The 23,901-nt window shown below is 49.5% G+C and overlaps 3 protein-coding genes across 6 annotated transcripts in view; all 3 read right to left on the bottom strand.

Annotated features, from left to right (window-relative positions):
• The window catches only part of SSH1 (slingshot protein phosphatase 1), a 72,520-nt gene extending 61,623 nt beyond the window's left edge, over positions 1-10,897 (bottom strand). The window contains exons 1-2 of one of the 3 annotated variants that reach the window (XM_050749647.1): positions 10,718-10,897; positions 5,834-5,874 (exon numbers count right to left, since the gene is read on the bottom strand). In XM_050749647.1, coding sequence (XP_050605604.1) covers positions 5,834-5,874; positions 10,718-10,786 — 110 coding nt within the window. In that variant the 5' untranslated portion in view covers positions 10,787-10,897. Of the gene's footprint in view, positions 1-5,833; positions 5,875-6,023; positions 6,452-10,717 lie in introns of those variants that run through there. The other 2 variants (XM_050749648.1, XM_050749649.1) reach the window with 2 other exon arrangements.
• SART3 (spliceosome associated factor 3, U4/U6 recycling protein) overlaps positions 1-23,901 on the bottom strand; it is a 382,087-nt gene that overhangs the window by 337,923 nt on the left and 20,263 nt on the right. The window lies entirely within an intron of this gene.
• SELPLG (selectin P ligand) overlaps positions 1-23,901 on the bottom strand; it is a 304,877-nt gene that overhangs the window by 232,948 nt on the left and 48,028 nt on the right. The gene's annotated exons all lie outside the window — the stretch shown is intronic.

Raw genomic sequence — 23,901 nt, forward strand, 5'->3', positions numbered from 1 at the left:
AGATGATCAGTTCGAGACACTTCCCAGAAGGCCTGCAGAAAAACTGTCTGAGTTACAACACTGCTTCCTCTAAGTCCGTATTCGTATTTGCATCTTATAGTAATGTAGCCGGGTAAAGCAGGAAGGCTGCTCCGAGTCAAAGAGCATCCATGGTGGGCGCCCCCTCAGGCCTGGCCGCAGTACCTGCAGGAGTCGGCCCCTCTAATTCTCCTGTGCTGTGAACTAACACCGCACATCAGCAACACCTTGTGAAGACCGAGCACAGCAACCAAGCCCACTGTGGACCTAATTCTGGGCAAGGAACTTTTTTTTGAGACAGGGTCTTGCTCTGTCACCCAGGATGGAGTGCAGTGGCATAATCTCAGCTCACTGCAGTCTCGACCTCCTGGGTTCAACTGATTCTCCTACCTCAACCTCTTGAGTAGCTGGGACTATAGGCATGCGCCACCATGCCCAGCTAATTTTTCTATTTTTTTTTTGCGGAGATGGGGTTTTGCCATGTTGTGTAGGCTGGTCTCGAACTCCTGGACTCAAGCGATCCACTCACCTTGGCCTCCCAAAGTATTGGGATTACAGGCGTAAGCCACTGCGCCTGGCCTGAGCAAGGAACATCACACAACTACTCCACAACCCTCAGAGGTCACAGTGTCATCTCTGTTTTATAGGTGGAACAACTGAGACCCACAGAGGTGTAGGAACACACAAAGGTAAAGGAACTCAGCCACCAGCACGGGAGCCAGATGCCAAACCTAGGTCTGCCTGACTCAGAACCCCACTGCCTTCCCTCTACACCTGGCTGTTTCTCCTACATGGCTGGAATTTACTGTAGGGTCAAAGGTTAATCCATTTGAACTGTTAACCTTTATTTACTTATTTTGAGACAGAGTCTCGCTCTGTTGCCCAGGCTGGAGTGCAGTGGCGTGAACTCGGCACGCTGCAACCTCCCGGGTTTGAGCGATTCTCCTGCCTCAGCCTCCCAAGTAGCTGAGATTACAGGTGTTCACCACCAAGCCCAGCTAATTTTTGTATTTTTAGTAGAAAGGGGGTTTCACCATGTTGGCCAGGCTGGTCTCGAACTCCTGAGCTCCAGAGATCTGTCCCGCCTCAGCCTTCCAAAGTGCTGGGATTAGAGATGTGAGCCACCACGCCCGGCCATTTAAACCGTTTAAATGCTACATGAAGGCAGAGAAATGAGGCCATCCCTAAGGGATGTGAGAGCAGTTAGGGATGCGACAAGGGCACACAGACCTGCAACATAGGCGGATGTGGCACCTGTCACAGAGAGGGACACCAGGGGCTCCCTGCTTTCTCTGAAGAGAGGGAAATCACAAACGTCTGGGGTGGGAGCACTTTTAGCTGGCCATGAGGACTACAGCCAGGTGAAAAGGAACGGGCCGAGGGAACATGCATGATTAGGGAGCAGGGAGTAGTCCCGATGGACTGGAAAAGGCACATGCGAGAGGGGAGGGCGGAAAGGCCAGCAACGCCGGTGACGCTGGAGCTCAGGAAAGACTCCAAGGACCAGAAGGAAGAAGCATCAAGGGACCAGGGGGTAACATGCCAAGGTAGAGAGGATAGGTCCAGGGGTGTTCCTCTGTGACAGGACAGACGAGGTGTGAGGACGTGAAGAGGCGCCACCAGGGAACCTGAGAAAAAGAAGGCAGGTGGCTCGGAAGAACCGATCCATGTGACCCCGCAATTTATTGGATATGGATGAATCACAGCTGACTTTTTAGATGACCCAAAAGATGAAACTATTAACTAAGGCTAGACAGAGGGGAGAAAAGAGAAATATCCTGCTACCTCCAGTTTTTCTCCCTACAGCACCTCTTAGAGACGAGGTGATGGCAGTTCACCTTCAGGATCCATGGAAACAAAGAGAAATCTCTCCCTAACTCTCCTGATGCCAAACAAAAAACAACCAACTATTCCGTAATTTTCTTCTCCAGGAGACATTGAGAGAGAAAAGGCCTGAAAATGCAAATTGACACATGGACGTGAATGCGTTTCAGTCAAAGCTTAAACCAGGACAACTTTTCTTGTGTAGCAAGGAAGGTTAGGAGGCAGGATGGTGTTCTGTGCCTAAAAAGGGGGGTGCGACGTCAAGGTGGCTGAAGAGCGGTTTAAAAGGGGACCTAGGGGGACAAGCCCAGAGCCCAGCATCCCACCCTAAATGAGAACCCAGGTCTCCAACTCCAGCCCAGGATCTCCCAATGGTCACAATGGTGTTGGGGACCTGCTGACAGTGGCACGAAAGGACTCTCGGTGGTGGTCAGAATGACCCAACATCCCAGGAGGCACCCGCCACCAGCTGGCATGAGTCCTTGGTGCTGCCCTGGCACTGCTGCTAATCCACCCCGGTGGCCTCAGGCACGCTCCCGCACCTGTATGTCCAAGACAGCGAATTCAACGGTACTACTAGCCTGGCCTCCAGAAAGGCAGCAGAGTAGGATCAACTTGGCATTAGAGGTCTCGCTTCAAACACAGTATTTCCCAGTTCCAATCTTGGGCCTCAACCACCAACTGGGAAAACCTCCCTCCTAGGGCTGTTTTGAGAACTCGATATGGAAAGCTACCAAAGCTTTATTTCCCACCCCTTTGTAAGGTCCCGCGCAGCTCCCAACGAGGCAGAGAAAGGGGCCTTTTGCAAGAAAAGGGCCAGGTGCAGCGGCTGTCACCACGCCTGCAATCCCAGCACTTTGGGAGGCCGAGGTGGGAGGATCACTTAAGCTCAGGAGTTTGAGACCAGCCTCAACAACACGGTGAGATCTCGTCTCTTCAAAACACATTTAAAAAAATTAGTCAGGTGTGGTGGCGCACGCCTGCAGTCCCAGCTACCTGGGAGGCTGAGGTGGGAAGACAGCTTGGCCCAGGAGTTCAAGGCTGTAGTGAGCTATGATCACACCAATGCACTTCGGCCTGGACAACAAAGACCCTGTCTCTAAAAAATAAAAATAAAAAGTTTTAATTTAAAAAAGGTTAAATACTAAGGAGAAAGGTCCACATACGCATTTTCATGTCACTGCTATTTATAAGTTCTTAACTGAAACCACTATGATATAAGCTATTAAAGGTAATTAAAAAATAAAATAGCTGTTTGCCCCAAAGATAGTCTAAGTGACAGAGCTCAGTGCTCTCTCATCAACAACAGCCCTGAGAGAGACAAGAGATGGAAGAGATTCCAACCCCAAGAAAGGGCTGGAGGGGAGCCTGGGGAGGAGACATGGGGGAGGGGAGCTCCAACAGGGAGCTGGAGGAGGGGAGATGGGGAGGAGAACTCCAGGAAGGAGCAGGTGGAGGGGAGTATGGGGGAGGGGAGCTCCAAGAGGGAGCTGCGGGAGGGGAACATGGGGAAGGGGAGCTCCAAGAGGGAGCTGGGGGAGGGGAGATGGGGAGGGGAACTCCAGGAATGAGCTGGGGGAGGGGAGTATGGGGGAGGGGAACTCCAAGAGTGAGCTGGGGGAGGTGAGATGGGGAGGGGAACCCCAGGAGGAAGCTGGGGGAAAAGAGCTTGGGGAGGGTAGCTCAAGGAGGGGACCTGGAGGTGGGGAGCTAAGGAGGAGATCTGGGAGAGGGGAGCCTGGGGAGGGGAGATAGAAGAGGGAAGCTGGGGAAGGGGATCTGGGAGAGGGAAGCTTGGGGAGGGGATCTAGGGAGGGGAGATGGGGGAGGGGAGATGGGGAGGAGACATGGGAGAGGACCTTGGGGAGGGGATCAAGGGAGGAAATCTGAGGGAGGGGGATTCAGGCAAGGGAGCTCAGGGAGGGGAACTTGGGGAGGGGATTTAGAGAGGGGAGCTGGAGGAAGGGGAGCTCAGAGAGGGGACTTTAGGGAGGGGAGATGGGGGAGGAGATCGGGGAGTGGAGGCTGGGGAGGGGATTTAGGGTAAGGGATCTAGGGAGGGAGGGATCTAGGGTAAGGGATCTCGGGGAGGGGAGTGGGGGAACAGGGAGGGGAGTGGTAAGGGAGATGGGGAGTGAGGTGAGGGGAACCTGGAGGGAGGGATCCGGGGAAGGGGATTTTGGGGAGGGGAACAGGTGGAGAGAGGAGCTGGTGGGGAGGGGAGTTGGGGGCAGGGATCTGGGGGAGGAGATTTGGGGGGAAGGGAGCTGGGTGCCTGCAGGTGGGCAAGCCCCTCTTTCAGTTCCTTCTTGACAGTCAGTCTCCAGACTTCCACTCTGCCCCCTCCCTGTTTCCACCCAGACAGTCTGATCTGCAACTCGGCCCATGACTGCCCCCACTTGGGAGTCCAGCTGCTTCCAGCCTGGCAACCCTGACGTGGGCCCTGAGCTGACCAACCAAAAACCCCGAGGTGACAGAGCAAATGTGTCCTGTGTCTTGAGCATGACATTAAAAGCGAGGACCAAGCAGAAGTCTCCGAGCGAGGACCCAGAAATAAGACATCGCTTTGATTCCTGCAGGCTAGTGTTTCCCTAGCCACATAATCTTTAGAAATCATGTGTGCTGTGATGAAAGTCAGTATTTCCCCGCCCTTTACTCAAGCACATAGAAACACCGGAGAAAAGCTGAGCATATTTCCACCAGTTCTGCATGCGAGTTTGACCAGAACACCCTGCCCTCGGTAATGAATGGTTGACCCCAATTTCTGAACACACATTTCCTTTTCCAATTAATTTTCCTTCCCCTCATGAGATAAAACAGAGTATATATATATTTTTAAGAACAATATCCCTGAAAATTTGCTTACTTTTTTAAAACTATGAGGTCAGAGTTTAAGACTGGCTCCTTGGTATGAAGGAATACATTACATTAATATAACAAAGGGCTGAATCTTCTACAAACCAACAAAACACCCAAACAAAGGCAGAACTTAATTTTTGGCAAAGAAAAAATGAAAATGTTTTTGGTGTCCATTAGTGAATACATCAGCTGAGGACTACATCTTGGAATCTTTTCAATGAGCAGAGCTAAAGATTTCTCATAAGCACAATTAAAGCACCCTGAATCGATACATTTAGGGGGTTGAGCATCTGTTTCAAATCAGTGAAGTGCTTACCGCAAAAGGAACACCTTACCAAAAGCCGGATGAAAAACTGAGGGCAGAGTGTCATGATTATTATTATTATTATTTTTAAGCAGAATAGTCTGCAAGAAAATACATAAAAATGCTCAAGTTAGGCCAGGTGCAGTAGCTCATGACCGTAATCCCAGTACTTTGGGAGGCCAAGCAGGAAGATCACTTGAGGCCAGGAGTCCGAGACCAGCCCGGGCAACACAGCGAGACTTCGTCTCTATTAAAAAATAGTAAGTTACCAAAAAATGCTCAAAATGGTAACGTAAGGGTGGCAGAATAATGGCAATTATTTTCCCTCCAAGTGTTATATAATATTATTAAAGTGGCTAGACATATGTATGGATTTTAAAGCACTTCAGTTTTATACGTGCTTTAGGTATAGTTTTTAAGGCATTAAAAAATTGGCATATTCTTTTTTTTAAGATGGAGTTTTGCTCTGTTGCCAGGCTGAAGTACAGTGGCACGATCTTGGCTCACTCTGCCTCCCAGGTTCAAGCGATTCCCCTGCCTCAGCCCCCCGAGGAGCTGGGACTATAAGCACACACCACCACACCCAGCTAATTTTTTGTATTTTTTTACTAGAGACAGGGTTTCACTATGTCGGCCAGGATGGTCTCGATCCCTCATGATCCACCCACCTCAGCCTCCCAAAGTGCTGGGATTACAAGGCATGAGCCACCACACCCGGACCAAAACTGGCATATTCTTTTTGAAGGTTTTCCCTTTGGGAGAGGAACAATAGCATTCCTTACCTGCTTGGGAGAAAGACTTAGGAACAAAAATTGAAAGTCTACTTACCTGAGGTTTAATTTTCGATCTTCTTCGCTGCCAGCCTCCAACTACAGAGAAAGAAAGAGAATATCACACCACAGGCACCACTGTCAACACGCCTCGGGCGGCAGTCTCACATTCTCCACCCTGGTATCGGAAAAAGATAAAGACATCCAGGAAACCTAGCTACTTCTAAACAGCCGTGCCCTTTCCTCACCAATCCCGGTCTGTCCCTTGGAGTCATTTCCGTGGGGGAATTTTCAGGTTTCCAAATGTTGACCCACATTCCTGCCACAGTCTAGGGGATGGAGTCCTCCTAGCTCAACATTTCCTATCTGGTGTTATTACCCAGCACGGTCTTTTAGCCCTCAGCTCTCAACTTTCCGGGGTTGTTCTGGATCTTATCCTGTTTTTCTCTTTTAAGGGGAGGGGGTCGTGTTTAAAGAGAATTCACTTCCTCCGTGGAGCCAGGCAGTAACAGCTGAGTGATGAACACCATTTTCAAAAAACCATCCCAGGCAAGACTTGCACAGTGGAAGGTGGCCAGGAATCAGGCTGGCTGTCTGTGGGTCTTGAAAGCTCTTGATGGTTCCCGAAAAGACTTAAACATTTAATACGAAATATCCTAGGCTATCAGTTTATTTATATAAATGCAAGAAAGAGATATTTAATATTTTCTGAAAGCTAAAAGGCCAAGAGCTCGGGCTCCAGAAGTACCTATGACTTATTTTTATTTTTTTTCTTTCATAAACCGAAATGAGAAGGCAACACACACACAGACACACAGACACACAGACAGACAGACACACACACACACACACACACACACACACCCCCCACGGCCAAACAACTCCTCACCACTGGGACTTGGCATGTTTTTTATGTTGCACACAGGCGCCCATTGAATGGGAAGGAGAAACCTGGAAAGCCGTGATGGCTGGGAGAGATGCAGGGCTGACTGAGGGCAGAAATGAGGCAGAAGCCAAGGGCGAAGGAAAAAGGGTCCAGAGATAATGTAGGGAGGAGCCTGGGCAGCAAAGGACACACACCAGGAGGTGGCAACTTCAACCAAGAATGAGTACACCAGCAGTGAGCAGTGAGCAGTGAGCAGTGGCTCACACCTGGAATCCCAGCACTGCGGGAGGCCGAGGGGGGCTGATCACCTGAGGTCAGGAGTTCAAGACAAGCCTGGCCAACAAGGTGACACCCTGTCTCTACTAAAAATACAAAAATTAGCCAGGCATGGCGGCACGTACCTACAATCCCAGCTACCTGGGAGGCTGAGGCAGGAGAATCACTTAAACCCAGGAGGCAGAGGTTGCAGTGAGCCGAGATTGGACCACTGCACTCCAGCCTGGGTGACAGAGCAATACTTCATCTCAAAAATAAATAAATAAATAAAATAAAATACGTACACCAGAGGACCTGGGAGTCCCCACATCATATTATGATGTACATACAAGATTCTGCAGAGGCACCTACCCCACACTGAAGGAGAAGTGGAAAGACCAGGGAAAGCTTCACTGACCACAAAACAAGTCACAACAGCAACAAACTGAGAAGAGTATGTTGGGTCTAACCCAGTGGTTCTGGGAGCAAGTTCTCTCAACAGGAGACATTGGGAGATGTCTGGAGGCATTTTTTTCTGGAGGTCACTACTGGCACCTAGTGGGTAGAGGACAGGATCCCACATGTACTGCACATTCCACAATACACAGGACGGTCCCCCAACAAGAGAGAATGTTCCGGTCCCAAGTATCAACAGTGGGTTGAGACACTCTGGTCCAATCCAAAAAAGTGCCTGGAGATCTGCCCGTGAAAATTGGTCACTTTGAACATTTCTCAGAAATAACAATGTTATGATCCATTCCTGAAAATTATTGATTTATCTATTCTTGTGCTCTGCCTGTTCACACAAAGGAACTGAGATATGATTCACAGGAAAACGACATAAGTGACATAATCAAAGACTGGGGGAAAAAAAAAAGAAAATTAAAAGAGAAAGGAGAGCCTTAGGACTGAGGGCTGTGATCCCCCTCTGTTTCCCACGCCGGCAGCAGGCCTGGCTGTGTCAGGAAAGAGCTGCTGTGTCTGACTCATTATGAAGTTGCATTTCAAAAAGTGATGACGTGACTTGGGGGTATGGACTTCACAATCATTTAATTCTTGGTCACTCTCCGAGGTTCTCAGATGAAAGGCCATGTCAGGTCAGTTATTCCAGGGAAGCTACATATGCCAAGGAACACATGAAAGAAGTAATCCACTCCTTTCAGATGAGCCAGGGACCACAGACAGGAAGCAACTCAAGTGAGGGCAGACCACGGCAGAACCCGCCTGGCCTAGGTCTCCCGACCCCACACACACTTGCTGTCTCCATCCCACCTTGCTTCTCACCTCAACACGTCTGGACGAGGACCTTGCCTTCGGGAAACCTCCCAGCCCATTCAAAGCCCAGCAATGAATGCTGCAGCTTTACTATGATCAAATAAAAGCTGCCTGAGTTTTACTTTATGTTTATCAGGTCACTAGCACTTGGTAAAAATAATGCTTTATATAATAACTGGAAATGTATCTAGTAGAAAAAACACAAATGTCCCAACAAAATGTGCTACATCCATGCAATGGAGTATTACACAGCCATGAAAAGGAATGAAGTACTGCCACATGCTACAATATGCATGACCTTTGAAAATGTGATGCTGAGTGAAAAAAGTCAGACACAAAAGGCCACATAGGGTGTGATTCCATTTACATGAAATGTCCAGAATAAGCAAATCCATGGATACAGAAAGTAGATTAGTGGTTGCCTAAGGTTAGGGAGAATGGGGCAGGGGGAGGCTGCAGGTGAGGGCTAAGGGGTACAGGGTTCCTATTTTGGGGGGGATGAAAATGTTCTGGAATTAGATGGTGGTGATGGTTGCACAATCTCATGTATATACTAAAAACCACGGAATTGTACACTTTAAAATGGCAAATTTATGGTATGCAACTAAAAAATAATAAGACCTTAAAAATGTGTAAGACAAGAACAGATCAGGTTGTAAGTAACTCCAGGAACATGGGGTTTTGAATCAGAAATCTGGGCTGACAGGCTCAGCCTGAAGCCAACCTCTCCCCTTACCTCACATAAGTTTTTGTGATGGGAACCTGAGATGAAGCGCATAAATCGCCAGACAGCAGTGATAGGAACAGAAAACAGTCCCTCCTCACTGTGGGAAGGAAAGGTGCTCCTGCAATCTAACTTCTCAGTAGCAGGCTATTGATCGCCCATGTTCTTTTGCCACTAATCAGCGTGTAGAGGGGGATTACTAGAACCTTCTGTCTGTAGATAACTCATGAATGGCCTCTCCTCTCCAAGGAGGGGGCTGTGAAGGTTCAACTTCCCAGTCACTCTGAAAATGTCCCTGCCAATCCCAGCAAAACAAGGCTGAAGAACTACCCTACCAGGAGACAGGGCTGTCAAACTAAACGTAAATGTTCTTCTCTTGTCTCACACGGAGACACAAACCTCTCCCATGTTATCAGTCAACTTCCCCCACTCCCTCCCACAAAGAAAGGGGCTGAAGAGCCCAGATGCCGGCTGCGGAACTTCCTGGGCCTGGGACAGCAGGGCCCTCCTCCAGTCTTCTCTAAACATAGCTAAGGGTTCGAAGGCGGACACTCAGCCTTGTATAAGAGTTTAGACCAGAGGCCTTGAAGGGTTCTTCAAGAGATGGTGGGCAAGATTGCACGACCAGAGAGTCATCCCTGCATCTGCAGAGGGCTGACCTGCTCAGAGGCCCAAGGCCCTAGCCTAGGACAAGCCAGGCCAACCCTGCAGGCTCAGAGGGCACCAGTTCCCTCAATTAACCTCAGAGGAAGAAGCAGCCAGGCAAATGGACCCAGGCCACACACAGACCCACAAAAACGCGCACAGTGCCAGTACACGAAGCCCAGGGATGCACCTCTGCAATCACCCAGAATGGGTCACAGTCACACAGAAAGATAGATGCACATAAACACACAGCCTAGAGTGATGTTACAGAAAGGAAAAGCCAGACTCAGGCTGCACACACAGACGTGAGCCACGGCCACACAGAACCCATAGCACGCTCGGTCACCGTCACACAGTGACACGGGCACGCCTACAGACAGAGAACTCCAGAGGCGGCAGGCGGGGAAACAATCTCACACGTTTGTAGGGGCACTCCCAAATGCCTGTCTCACGCTGGCACAGTCCCCGGAGGGCAGGTCAGCAACAGTCACATCTCACATCGCACAGCCAGGCACACAGGCAAAGGGCCTATAACTACCCCCGCTACAGGTATCAGAACCATAGGCTCACGCAGTCACCCAATCAAGGGCTCCAGTCGCACATTCAGTCACCCCTGGACCCAGGTCACACTGCAGAGTCACTCGCAAATGGGAGTCCCCACCAGACGAACTGTCCTCCCCAGACAGAGGTCAACCCCAAGACGGGGGTCACACCTGAAATCACAGTCCCCACACAGTTGCGAGGTCACACTTGCAGTCTCTGCACAGTCACCCTCAGATAGGGGTCACAACGCACACAGTCCCCGCCTAACAGGGGTCACCCCAAGATGGGGGAGACCCCCTGATGTGGGTCAGAGCACACACAGTCTCCTGCAGACACTCCCAGAGGGGTCGCACTGCACACACAGTCCCTGAAAAGCCGCCCCCCGATGGGGGTCACACCGCACACAAAGTCCTCCACAGCTCCCCCAGACAGGGTCACATCGCACACAGTCCTCGCACGGTCACCCCGGTCCGGCTGCCCGGCTCGGTTCCTACGGCTGGGCCCCCGGGAGCCCGCGCAGCCGCCCCCCATGCCCCGCACGCGCGGCCCCGGCTCCGGCGGCCTCCGCGAGGCGTCCAGCGGCCCAGGCCGGGCGCGGCGAGCCCGGGGCTCACCTCGCTGTTGCTGGCCGAGGAGGAGGCGGCGCTGGGCGTGGGCGAGCGCTGCAGGGTCACCAGGGCCATGGCTGCGGAGCGGTGCAAGGGCGACCTAGAGGTCTCGAGCTAGAGCCGCCACCGCCACCGCCGCCCGGGCCGGGCCCGGGGCCTGCAGGAGCCGCGCGCGGGCGGCCGGGCCGAGCCGGGCCGGGCCCGCCCCTCCCCCTCGGCGTCGCCCCCGCCCCCGCCCCCGCCCCCAGCTCCCGCCTCCCGCGCCGGCGCGCGCCGGCCTTGGTGCGCGGAGTGGGCGGGGAAGCGGGGAGGGCGGGGCGAGGAGGCGCGCGTGCGCGGGGGCCCCGAGGGCCGCCCGAGGCCTCGGCTGGTCTGTCACGTCCCTCGCGCACCCGACACACGCGCCCCCGCCCGCGCGCCCGGCTATCTGACCTGGGACTCGGAGGCGCGCGCGCCGCCCGGAGCCCGTCCGCCCCAGGGGCCCTGCCCGCTGCTCCAGCTGGGGAAACTGAGGCCCGGCGACCGTGCAGATAGGACTGTACAGCGACCAGGAAATAAAAGATGTCCTGGGGCCCGGCGCAGTGGCTCACGCCTGTAATCCTAGCACTTTAGGAGGCCGACCGAGGAGGGCGGATCACGAGGTCATAAGATCGAGACCATCCTGGCCAACATGGTGATACCCCGTCTTTACTAAAATTACAAAAATTAGCTGGGCATGGTGGCGCTTGCCTATAGTCCCAGCTACTCGGGAGGCTGGGCAGGAGAATCGCTTGAACCTGGGAGGCGGAGGTTGCAGTGAGCCAAGATCGCACCACTGCCCTCCAGCCTGGGCGACAGAGTGAGACTCCGTCTCAAAAAAAAAAAAAAAACAGCAAAATAGATTCACCTAATTTTGCAGAGGTTAATCAAGTTATTAGGCACGTTTTTAAAAAAGTATTTTGCTAATCTTTTTCAAAGAATTCTTTCTGTGTGTTCTGAAACCCAGCCAACTCCTTGAAGGTCAGGGAAGCCTTCCCAGAAGAGCTTTATTCTGAGGCTTGAGCTTGAGCATAAGCAGGATTAACAGGTGAAAGAAGGGAGAGACAGCTCTCCAAGCAGGGGGGATCAGCGTGCCCTGAAGCAGGAAGAAGTTTGTCAACCGGAGGCCAGCACTCAGGGAAGGGAAGAGGGGAGGAATGGCTGGACTCTGCATCCTCTCTGGAAAGATGGCTCCGGCTGCTGCGTGGAGGAGGGACCATGGGACAGAGGACTGAGGGAGACCAGGGAGGAGGCTGCTGCTGTTGTCCCGGGGAGAGGTGACCAGTTATGGGGATGGAGATGGGAACATGGAGTATGATACCAAGAAGGCAATTCTGGCTTGACTTAGTAATAGGAAACTTTTCTTTTAGTCAAAATCTCATCTCCCGGCTCCCACCCCCAACCTCTGCATGTTGCACAAGCACTCCCAAACGCAGTGGTTCCAGCCTGCCCGCAGCTTAGCAAATTTGTCTTACTGCCCAACAGGAGACCCACCCAGCCTCCTGGATTCTTCCCCCTCCCTCCCTCTGTCCTGGGGCTGTGACCTCCTCCATATTATTCACAGGGTCTCAGCACGATTCATCTCAAAGGTGATTCTAGTCGGGGGCACTGTAGCTTCTATGGAGCGTTTCTAAGAGGGGATTTGTGGGAATGTTTTTCGTTGTCTTGCTGATGGAAGGGGAGAGCTCCTGGCATTTAGAGTGCAAGAGCCATGGGTGCTAAATGTCTTCCAATGCACTGGACAGTCTCCCCAAGGAGAACTGCTGCGTTCCCACAAAATGTTTCCTGGGTGAAAAACCCATTTATGATAATCTGAAGCCGGAACCTAACTCCATTTCATACATCAACACAAGCTAGTCTCCCTCCCTCCCTTCTTTCCTTCCTTCCTTCCTTCCTTCCCTCCCTCCTTCCCTCCCTCCCTCCCTTCCTTCTTCTCTTTATTCTCTTCTCGTCTCTTCTCTTCTTTTCTTTCTTTCCTTTTCTTTTCTTTTTTTTTCTGAAACAGGGTCTCACTCCTGTCACCCAGGCTGAAGTGCAATGGCACAGTCAGCTCACTGCAGCCTCCATCTCCCAGGCTCAAACCATCCTCCTGCTTCAGTCTCCTGAGTAGCTGGAACTACAGGTACACACCATCATGCCCAGCTCCTTTTAAAAAAATGTTTAACTATGTTGCCCAGGCAATCCTTCTGCTTTGGCCTTCCACAGTTCTGGGATTACAGGCACAAGCCACCATGGTTGGCCTAGTATTTTTTACTGAATTTTCAGAAAGGTGACTATGTTGAAACCCCATCTCTCCTAAAAATACAAAAAATTAGCCAGATGTGGTGGCGGGCGCCTATAATCTCAGCTACTCAGGAAGCTGAGGCAGGAGAATCACTTGAACCCGGGAAGCAGAGGTTGCAGCGAGCCGAGATCGTGCCACTGCACTCCAGCCTGGGTGACACAGCGAGACTCAGTCTGAAAGAAAGAGTGAGAGAGAGAGAGAGAGAGAGGGAAGGAAGAAAAGAAAGAGGGAAGGAAGGGGAAGGGGAAGAGAAAATATACTTTGTTTTGCTTGAGAGTTTTGTCAAGAGTTGTTCATCCATCCTTAGGGACAAGGAGATCATGGCTGGCAACACCTCTCCTGATATTAGAGCATCCCACACAAGGTGCCCACATTTGTAGCTGCATTCTAGGTAGACAGACAGTCATAGGTACTTAAATGTCAAATATAAGGCAAAACTGTGGACAAAATTGAGTTGAGTAGAGAATATTTTCTCAAATCCAAGCACATTCATTATTGGCAGGCCCATGCTTCTGAGACGCCCCTGTGTCCTCTCAGGGAGTAGTGGCTGAGCATTTCCACATTGTAATACATGTTGTTTCATTATGATTTATTTTTCTTTTATGCCTCTCTTACATTAGTTTTCAAATTTGAGAGTTTGAGAATCCCCTGGAGAAAATACATATTACTAGACCCCACCTCCCAGAATTTTGAATTCACAAGATTTGCTGTAGGGCTGGAAAATTTGCACGTCTAACCAATTCCCAGGCAATGCTGATGCTTCTGTCTGGGGACGACAGTCTGAGAACTACTGCCTATACAAATGCCATGGCCTCTTCACCAAGAAATTCCTACCTAGATCTGATCCTGGTACCCATCTGTGACCCCGAATCCTAATCCCCCTCCTCTGGCCGGCCTGCTTTTCCACTCACCCCAATTTTTTGGAGGCCGTCTCCACCCCTTCTCACTTCCTCTTAGAGCTGAGAGCCCTCTTCTTCCCCACAACTAACTCTTGCCAGAAATCAACTCCAAAAAGCTTTCCCTGCCCCTTAAGCAGTGTTTTTTCCAGGATCTCGTAGCCCTCATCCTACCCTTAAACACACAGCAAGTGTCAGTCTGCCTTATCATAATGGGTCCATCTCTGTCTTGTCCCATTACCATAGAGCCCTGAATGGTCCCTAAGAAAAGCCTCAGGAGTCAGGCTGGGACCAGCGTGAGGGTGCAAAATATGAGAGGGTGCCCCCAAAAACTCAATGATTAAGATAAATAGTATTTTAATGCAACATTTTAGAAAATCAAAATTAATGCCAAATCCGTCATGAATAAAATATTTTAAAACTTTGTTTCTTTTTTTTATTGAGACAGAGTCTTGCTCTGTTGCCCAGGCTGGAGTGCAGTGTGGCACGATCTCTGCCTCCTGGATTCAAGCAATTCTCCTGCCTCAACCTCCCGAGTAGCTAGGATTACAGACCCCCGCCACCATGCCTGGCTAATTTTTGTATTTTTAGTAGAGATGTGGTTTCACCATGTTGGCCAGGCTGGTCTCAAACTCCTGAACTCAAGTGATCTGCCTGCCTTGGCTTCCCAAAAAGCTGGAATTACAGGTGTGAGCCACTGCACCTGGCCAAAATATTTACAAAACTTTTTTAAGAGCCAAGCTGTCATTCTGTCACCCAGGACAGGGTGTAGTGGTGCAATCCTAGCTCACTTCAGCCTTGAACTCTGGGCTCAAGCCATCCTCCTGCCTCAGCCTCCCGAGTAGCTGAGACTACAGATGTATACCACCACGCCTGGCTGACTTTATTTTCGGCAGAAACTGGGTGTTGCTATGTTGCCCAGGTTGGTTTCAAACTCCTGGCGGCACGCAATCCCCCCACCTTGGCCTCCCAAAGCGTTGGGATTACTGGCATGAGCCACCACACCTGGCCAGCGTATCATATTTTTACATAAAAACTGAATGAGTACTGTATCACTGATTCTTCCATTTACTTCAGACTTCAGTGTAGCTCAGCAAAGCACTTTTATTGATCCTGTCTTTATTTGATTGAGTCTTTTACAACTTTGGCCATTCTAAAGCCTTTTGTGAAAATGGCCTGTGGTTTAGCTGGGCATGGTGGTGCACACCTGTAATCCCAGCTACTCAGGAGGCTGTGGCAGGAGAATCGCTTGAAACCAGGAGGCGGAGGCTGCAGTGAGCTGAGATCGTGCCACTTTTGAGACTCTGTCTCAAAAAAAAGGCTTGTCGGCTTGACTCCAGTAGCCTCTGACAGGGGTGGAATGGAAAAGGGGAAGTGAAAGCTCCCAGGCCTCAGTCAGGGCAGATCCCACGAAGCCCTGTGCATGGAGGAGGGGAACAATCCAGTAGAGGCAGCTCTGAAGTTTTCTCCCATGCATTAGAGCCCTTTCCAATCAGTATCATAATTTTTCATTATATAATAGTTTATTTAATCATCTTTGACCTCCTTCTTGTAGTCCCAGCTCACATTTGCAACTACTAAAAAACAGTTATTGAGTTATTTGCTCTCTGCTAGGCACTATGCAAAGTGCTTTGTGAGTGTGTGGGGGACATGATTTATTAACATATGAATGTCCCCCCATTTATACTAGAAGATCACCTCCTCCAGGAAGCCTTCCTTGCCCCGTGGCTGGGTTAGGCACCCCTTCTCTGTGCTCCTACAGCCCCTGTGCATTGGTGACAATGGCATTGTGGATCTGCCCTGGGCCGGTTTCTGGGTTGGGCCACTTTAGGTACATTCATTCTTGTCACTCTGTGATTCTCATTTCATGGGTGAGGAAATGGATGCACAGAGTGGTTAAGGCACTGGCCCCAAGTTATGTAAGTAGGAAGTGGTGAATCTGGTATTCAAACCCATGTTTTTCTGCTTTAGAACTCAGACAAAGACAGGTTCTCCCAGGACAGCCTCAGAAAGGGTTGGTGCAAATTAGGTCGGTGCAAAAGTAATTGTGCTTTTTGTCATTTAATGGTGCAAAAGTAATTGTGGTTTTGTCATTAATGACCAATTAATAAAAGTAATAGTTCCCTTTTTTTTTTTTTTTTGTGATGGAATCTTGCTCTGTTGCCCAGGCTGGAGTACAGTGGCTTGATCTCGGCTTACTGCAAACTCTGCTTCCTGGGTTCAAGTGATTCTCCTGCCTTAGCCTTCCAAGTAGCTGAGATTACAAGCACCCACCACCATGCCCAGCTAATTTTTGTATTTTTAATAGAAACGGGGTTTCACCATGTTGGCCGGGCTGGTCCCGAACTCCTGACCTCAAGTGATCCACCCACCTCGGCCTCCCAAAGTGCTGGGATTACAGGCGTGAGCCACAACACCCGGCCAATAGTTGGCTTTTTAAAGCAAATAATTTGTAATTCCTTCTTAATTATTCATTCCAAAATGAAATTCAGAAGTAATAAAGCTCTGGTAGGCTGAATAATGGCCCCCAAAGATGTCCATATTCTAAATCCCCAGAATCCCTGCCTATGTTACCTTGCATGCTAAGAGGGTTTTACAGATGTGATTAAACTCAGTATGTTTAGGTGGGGAAATTTTTCTGGAGGAAGCCCGAGAGGTCCTAATGTGATCACAAGGATCCTTATAAGAGGGAGGTGAGAAGAGTCAGTAGTAGGAGATGTGGCAATGGAAGCGAGGGATTAGAGTGAAGGAAGAGGCCACAATCCAAGGAATGTAGGCAGTTGCTAAAAGTGGGAAAATGCCAAGAAATGAATTCTCTTTCCTCCAGAAAGAATGGAGCCCTGCTGATATATTTTTCTTTTATTTTGTGAGACAGGGTCTTGCTCACAGAGCTGTCACCCAGGCTGGAGTACAGTGGCATTATCATAGCTCACAGCAGCCTCGACCTCCAGGGCTCAAGGGATTCCCCCACCTCAGCCTCCTGAGTAGCTGGGACTACAGACACACACCACTAAGCCCGGTTGACTTTTATTATTATTATTATTATACTTTAAGTTACGGGGTGCATGTGCAGAACGTGCAGGTTTGTTACATAGGTATACACATGCTATGGTGGTTTGCTGCACCCATCAACCCGTCATCTACATTAGGTATTTCTCCTAATGCTATCCCTCCCCTAGCCCCCCACCTCCTGACAGGCCCCAGTGTGTGATGTTCCCCATGCCCATGCCTGGTTGATTTTTAAAGGTTTTTTTTTGTTTTTTTTTTTTGTTTTTTTTTTTAAAGATGAGAGTCTCAGCTGGACACAGTGGCTCATGCCTGTAATTCCAGCACTTTGGGAGGTAAGGCAGGTAGATTGCTTCAGCCCAGGAGTTCAAAACCAGCCTGGGCAACATGGCGAAACCCCATCTCTACAAAAAAAAATACAAAAAAATAACTGGGCATGGTGGCACATGCCTGAGGCTGAGGTGGGAGTATTGTCTGAGCCTGGGAGATCAAGGCTGCAGTGAGCCATGATCACGTCACAGCACTCCAGCCTGGTTGATGGGGTGAGACCCTGTCTCTAAAAAATAAAAGAAATGAAGGTCTTGCTATTTCTTTTCCTAGGCTGGTCTTGAATTCCCAGGCTCAAGCAATTCTCCTGCCTCAGCCACCCCAGTTGCTGGGATTACAGGCACAAGCCACCATGTCCAATCCTGGCAACATCTTGATTTTAGACTTCTGATCTCTACAACTGCAAGAGAATAAATTTATGTTGTTTTAAGCCACTAAATCTCTGGGAATTTGTGGCAGCAGCTCTAGGAAATGAATAGAAAACTCAGCCTCCATTTGGGCTTTAAAAAACATATCACTATAGGCCGAGACGGGCGGATCATAAGGTCAGGAGATCGAGACCATCCTGCCTAACCCGGTGAAACCCCGTCTCTACTAAAAAATACAAAAAACTAGCCGAGCGAGGTGGCGGGTACCTGTGGTCCCAGCTACTCGGGAGGCTGAGGCAGGAGAATGGCGTAAACCTGGGAGGCGGAGCTTGCAGTGAGCTGAGATCCGGCCACTGCACTCCAGCCTGGGGGATAGAGCGAGACTCTGTCTCAAAAAAAAAAAACCAAAAAAAATATCACTATAATGCCATTACCCAGTATGTTCCAGGTGCTTCCCAAGCATTGTGTCATTTTCTCATTTACTCAGCTCATCCAATAAACTATGTTTGTTGCTCTCCTGGGCACTAGCCTAGGAATCTGGGGTCCATCAGTGAACAAAATGGAATCACTGTCCTTGAAGAGCATTCAATCAAGTGGGAAATACAGTAAAAAAAATATATATATATATATGTATATATGCAAATATGTTTAAAATCATATAAGGTAAATATATTGCATTTAAATGAATTAATAGGCCGGGCATGGTGGCTCACGCCTGTAACCCCAGCACTTTGGGAGGCCGAGGCCAGTGGATCACTTGAGGCCAGGAGTTTGAGACCAGCCTGGCCAACATGGCGAAACCACGTCTCTACTAAAAGTACAAAAATTAGCCAGTCGTGGTGGTGGGCGCCTATAATCCCAGGTACTTGGGAGGCTGAGGTAAAAAAAAAATTGCTTGAACCTGCGGGGGCGGAGGTTGCAGTGAGCCAAGATCACGCCACTGCACTCCAGCCTGGGTGACAGAGTGAGACTCTGTCTCAAAATAATAATAATAATTAATTAAATGAATTAATATTGGTAAGGGTCTTAGAACAAGATAGGCACTGATATGTATCAAATAAATGAAATATGATGTCCAATCGTGAAAAAGAGCTTGGGAGAAAAACAAAGCAGGTTAAGGGCAGAGTAATGGAGGAGGCCATTTAGACAAGTGGTCAGGGAAGCTTCTGGGTGAGGTGATATCTGAGCAGAGGAATCACTATGACAACCCCACCAGGGAGGTGTAGAAACGGTGGGATCTGCCTGGTTCATTCAAACTGGCCTCCCCACTTAGGAACTGTGAGGTTATGGGTCAGGTACTTTTTCTGAGATCCACTGTCTTTCTCTTTGTGTCACCCAGGCTGGAGCGCAGTGATGCGATCTCGGCTCACTGCAACCTCCTTCCCCCGGGCTCAAGTGGTCCTCCCACCTCAGCCTCCTGAGTAGCTAGGATTACAGGTGCGTGCCACCATGCCCAGCTAATTTTTGTATTTTTAGTAGAGACAGGGTTTCACCATGTTGGCCAGGCCAGGCTGGTCTCGAATTCCTGACCTCACATGATCTGCCCACCTTGGTCTCCCACAGTGCTGGGATTACAGGTGTGAGCCATCACACCCGGCCAAGACCCACTTTCTTTCTCTGTAAAATGGATATGAAAGTGATAGTGCTTGGCCGGGCATGGTGGCTTGAAAAGGGCATGAAAAGGGGAAATTTGACCAGGTGTGGTGGCTCACACCTACAGTCCCAGCACTTGGAGGCCAAGGCAGGTGGATCACCTGAGGTCGGGAGTTCGAGACCAGACTGACCAACATGAAGAAACCGCACCTCTACTGAAAATACAAAATTAGCCGGGTGTGGTGATGCATGCCTGTAATCCCAGCTACTTGGGAGGCTGAGGCAGGAGAATCACTTGAACCCGGGAGGCAGAGGCTGTGATGAACTGAGATTGCACCATTGCACTCCAGCCTAGGCAACAAGAGCGAAACTCCATCGTAAAAAATAAATAAATAAATAAATAAAAATAAAAGGGGAAATTTGGACCCAGAGACAAGGGGAAAATGCTTCCTGAAGGTTGGAGTTGTGCTGCCACAAGCCAAGGAGCAGCCAAGATGGTCAGCAAACCACCAGAGCTAGGAGTGAGGAGTGAGGAGCAGATTTGCGTGGCCTTCTGAAGAAACCAGCAACTTGATTTCGGACTTCCAGGCTCCAGAACTGTAAGAGTAAATGCTTTTGGTTTAAGCCTCCCGGTTTGTGGCACTTTGTTATGGCAGCCATGGGAAACGAATGCATCTAACATGATCATTTCATCGGCTGCAGAAATGAGGCTCAGAGCAAGACTAGAGTCTGAACCTAGTTCAGCTGGACCCCAGACCCCACACATGGGTTGTTAGCCTTTCTAGCCTGGGAGGTGACAGTTTGGAGGTGCCACTATATGCAGGGAATGGTGTTCAGAGGACTCAAAGCTTCAGCCACTTGGGCCAGGGTGTCCAGGGTTGGATATGGAAGTCAGGTATCTGGGACTCCAGACAAAGCATCGCTCTGGGTGGGTCAACAGGCACCAGCAGTCGGGCAGTTGAGGGATCTGTGCCCCTGTGTGGAGCTGGCTGAAGCCTCCCTTCCTCTCCCCATCCCTTCATTTAACCTGCTTGCCAGATCCAGGTGTTCCCTGGCCTCTGCCAGGGGTGTATTCACCTGACTTTGCCTTTTATTCCCTGTGATCACAGGTAACACACTGACCCTTGCTGGGCCTCAGAATCTCAACTCTTGGTGGGGTGCGGCGGCCCATGCTGGTAATCCCAGCACTTTGGGAGGCCAAGGTGGGTGGACCACTTGAGGCCAGGAGTTAGAGACCAGCCTGGCCAACATGGCAAAAACGTGTCTCTACTAAAAGTACAAAAATTAGCCAGGCATGGTGGCGTGCACCTGTAGTCCCAGCTGCTCGGGATGCTGATGGACAAGAATCACTTGAATCCAGGAGACGGAGGTTGCAATGAGCCAAGATCACACCACTGCACTCCAGCCTGGGTGACGGAGTGAGACTGTCTCAAAAAACAAACAACCAAAAGAATCTCAACTCTTAATATGGAATGATTAAAAGTCCTGTAAGAGGCCGGGCGCGGTGGCTCAAGCCTGTAATCCCAGCACTTTGGGAGGCCGAGACGGGCGGATCACAAGGTCAGGAGATCGAGACCATCCTGGCTAACACAGTGAAACCCCGTCTCTACTAAAAAATAAAAAAAACTAGCCGGGCGAGGTGGCGGGCGCCTATAGTCCCAGCTACTCGGGAGGCTGAGGCAGGAGAATGGCGTAAACCCGGGAGGCGAAGCTTGCAGTGAGCTGAGATTCGGCCACTGCACTCCAGCCTGGGCAACAGAGCAAGACTCTGTCTCAAAAAAAAAAAAAAAAAAAAAAAAAAAGTCCTGTAAGAAATGATTGGTTAGATCAATTGGGAATATGCATATAATGTCCCTCCTAGATAGTTCTCAGTGATCCTCATCTCCTGATGTTCATGCCCTGTGGAGTCTCTTCACACAATAAATAGAACTGACCTGTGTAACCACTAGGATATCACAGATATGACAGCATGTGACTTCTGAGGCTAGGGGTCATAAAAGACACTGAGGCTGCTATCTTGCTGTCTCTTGGATTTCTCATTCTGAGGGAATCCAGCTACCATGTCATGGGGACATTTAGGACATTTAAACAGCCAAAGAGGGCCACACGGCAAGAAACTGAGGCCTCCTGCCAATGACCAGCACTAACCTATTGCCATGTGAATGCACCATCTTGAAACTGGATCCTCCAGCCCCAGGCAGGCCTTTATTGATTGATTGATTGATTGAGACAGGATCTCGTTCTGTCTCCCAGGCTGGAGTACAGGGCACCATCGTGGCTCACTGTAACCTCTGCCTCCTGGGTTCAAGTGATTCTCATGCTTCAGCCTCCCGAATAGCTGGGATTGCAGGTGTGCACTACCATGCCCCGCTAGTTTTTTGTATTTTTAGTAGAGACAGGGTTTCACCATGTTTCCCAGGCTGGTCTCAAACTCCTGGCCTCCAGTGATCTGCCTGCCTTGGCCTCCCAAAGTGCTGAGATTACAGGCATGAACCACTGTGCCAGGCCCCCATTCAAGCCTTCAGATGAGATCACAGCCATGGCCATCATCTGGAGTGCGACCTCATGAGACACTCTGAACCAGAGCTGTCCAGCTGAGCTGCTTCCAGGTTCCAGGCCCAAAGAAAATGTATGAGATAATAAATGTTTATTGTTTTAAGCTGCTAAATTTTAAAGTAACTTGTTACACAGCAATAGATAACTTTTATATGCTGCCATAAAAATATTATAAAATCTTGCACTAGTACAGAAAGATTTTTATAAAATATTAAGTGGAAGGAAAAAAAAAGCAGGCCACCAAACAGTATAGGACAGTAGACCCCATTTTTGGAAGAAAAATATGAAGAGTTAAAAAACTCTACCAAAAGGGGAAAAAAAAGAGGGCATCAATGGAGAGATGGAGAAGCTTTGTTTTTGGATGGGAAGACTCAGTATGGTAGAGTTAACAACCTCTCAAAATTAAATTAAATGGAAATTCTGTTGAAATCCCAACTTGATTCTTTTGAGTGTAGGGATCTTTGCAACAGATAACTGGGCAAAGTAACATTTATTGGGTATATATGTGCATTGCATCATGTGACAATCATTGTTTCATCTTAATTCCACCATAGGAGAAAGTCTCTCTTTGTTTAATTTTTCTAATTAAACAAAAGTTCTAAGTAAGGAACTGCTGTTACCTGTTCCCCTTCCCATTTTACTTATGAGATTTCAAGAGGGGACTTGTCTAAGATCCTGGAAACCGTGGAGGTGGGATGACATCAGGCATGTCTGATGTTTACATGTATGCCCTTGGGCCTCGTGCCACATGGCCTCCCCACTGTGCTCTGGTTTCCCTAAGTACCAGCCCAAGGACACACGGATAGGAAGGGTGGAGCTGGGGCACCAGCCCAGTCTGCCTGATTTCAGAGTCCCTGGTCTTAATCACTAAACCACCCAGAAAAGTAACTGTAGGAGAAGAGACCTGCACACTAGGAAAAGGAAAATTAAAGGGAAGGAATCTGTTCTAAATATTAAAACATATGACAAAACTGTAGAAATTAAAACAGAATTGGGCCAGGCGCAGTGGCTTACGCCTGTAATCCCAGCACTTTGGGAGGCCCAGGTGGGTGGATCACCTGAGGTCAGGAGTTCTAGATCAGTGTGACCCTGTTTCTGCTAAAAGTACAAAAATTAGCTAGGCATAATGGTGTGCACCTGTAGTCCCAGCTACTCTGGAGGCTGAGCCAGGAGAATTGCTTGAACCTGGGAGGCAGAGGTTGCAGTGAGCCAAGATCATACTACTGCACTCCAGCCTGGGCTACAGAGCAAGACTCCACCTCAAAAACAAAACAAAACAAAACAAAACAAACAAAAATAAGCCGGGCACAGTGGTTCATGCCTGTAATCCCAGCACTTTGGGAGGCTGAGGTGGCTGGATCACCTGAGGTCAGGAATTCGAGACCAGCTTGGCCAACACGGTGAAACCCTGTCTGTACTAAAAATACAAAGTTGGCTGAGTGTGGTGCTGCATGCGTATAATCCCAGCTACTTGGGAAACTGAGGCAGGAGAATACCTTGAACCTGGAAGGCAGAGGTTGCAGTGAGCCAAGATTGCACCACTGCACTCCAGCCTGGGCAACAAGAGTGAAACTCCATCTCAAACAAACAAACAAAAAAATAGAATGGGTGCTGGCCTAGAAAGCCACAAATGGATGAATGGAGCGCAACATTAAGTCCAAGAATAGACTCAAACACACAGGAAGTTTGGTGACCGATAATAGAAGGTAGGTATCTGTGAAGCGTGGAGTAAGAGTGAGTTAACCAACTCTTCTGCTGCCACTGGCTAGCAAGTAAATGCGGATCCCTACCCCACTGCTAGTCTCCAAAATTAATTCCAAATGAGTCAAATAGTTAAATGTTTAAAAAACCTTCAAAAGTTGCCAGAGGCGGTACACCACTCTCGCCTGTAATCCCAGCACTTTGGGAGGCCGAGGCAGGTGGATCACCTGAGGTAAGGAGTTCTAGATCAGTGTGACCAATATAGCAAAACCCATCTCTACTAAAAACACAAAAATTAGCTGGGCATGGTCGTGGGCGCCTGTAGTCCCAGCTACTCAGGAGGCTGAGCCAGGAGAATTACCTGAACCCGGGAAGCAGAGGTTGCAGTGAGCCAAGATCACACCACCACACTCCAGCCTGGGCTACAGAGCAAGACTCTGT

The sequence above is a fragment of the Macaca thibetana genome, chromosome 11, assembly GCF_024542745.1.
Source record: "Macaca thibetana thibetana isolate TM-01 chromosome 11, ASM2454274v1, whole genome shotgun sequence".
In the NCBI taxonomy this organism is placed as follows: Eukaryota; Metazoa; Chordata; class Mammalia; order Primates; family Cercopithecidae; genus Macaca; species Macaca thibetana.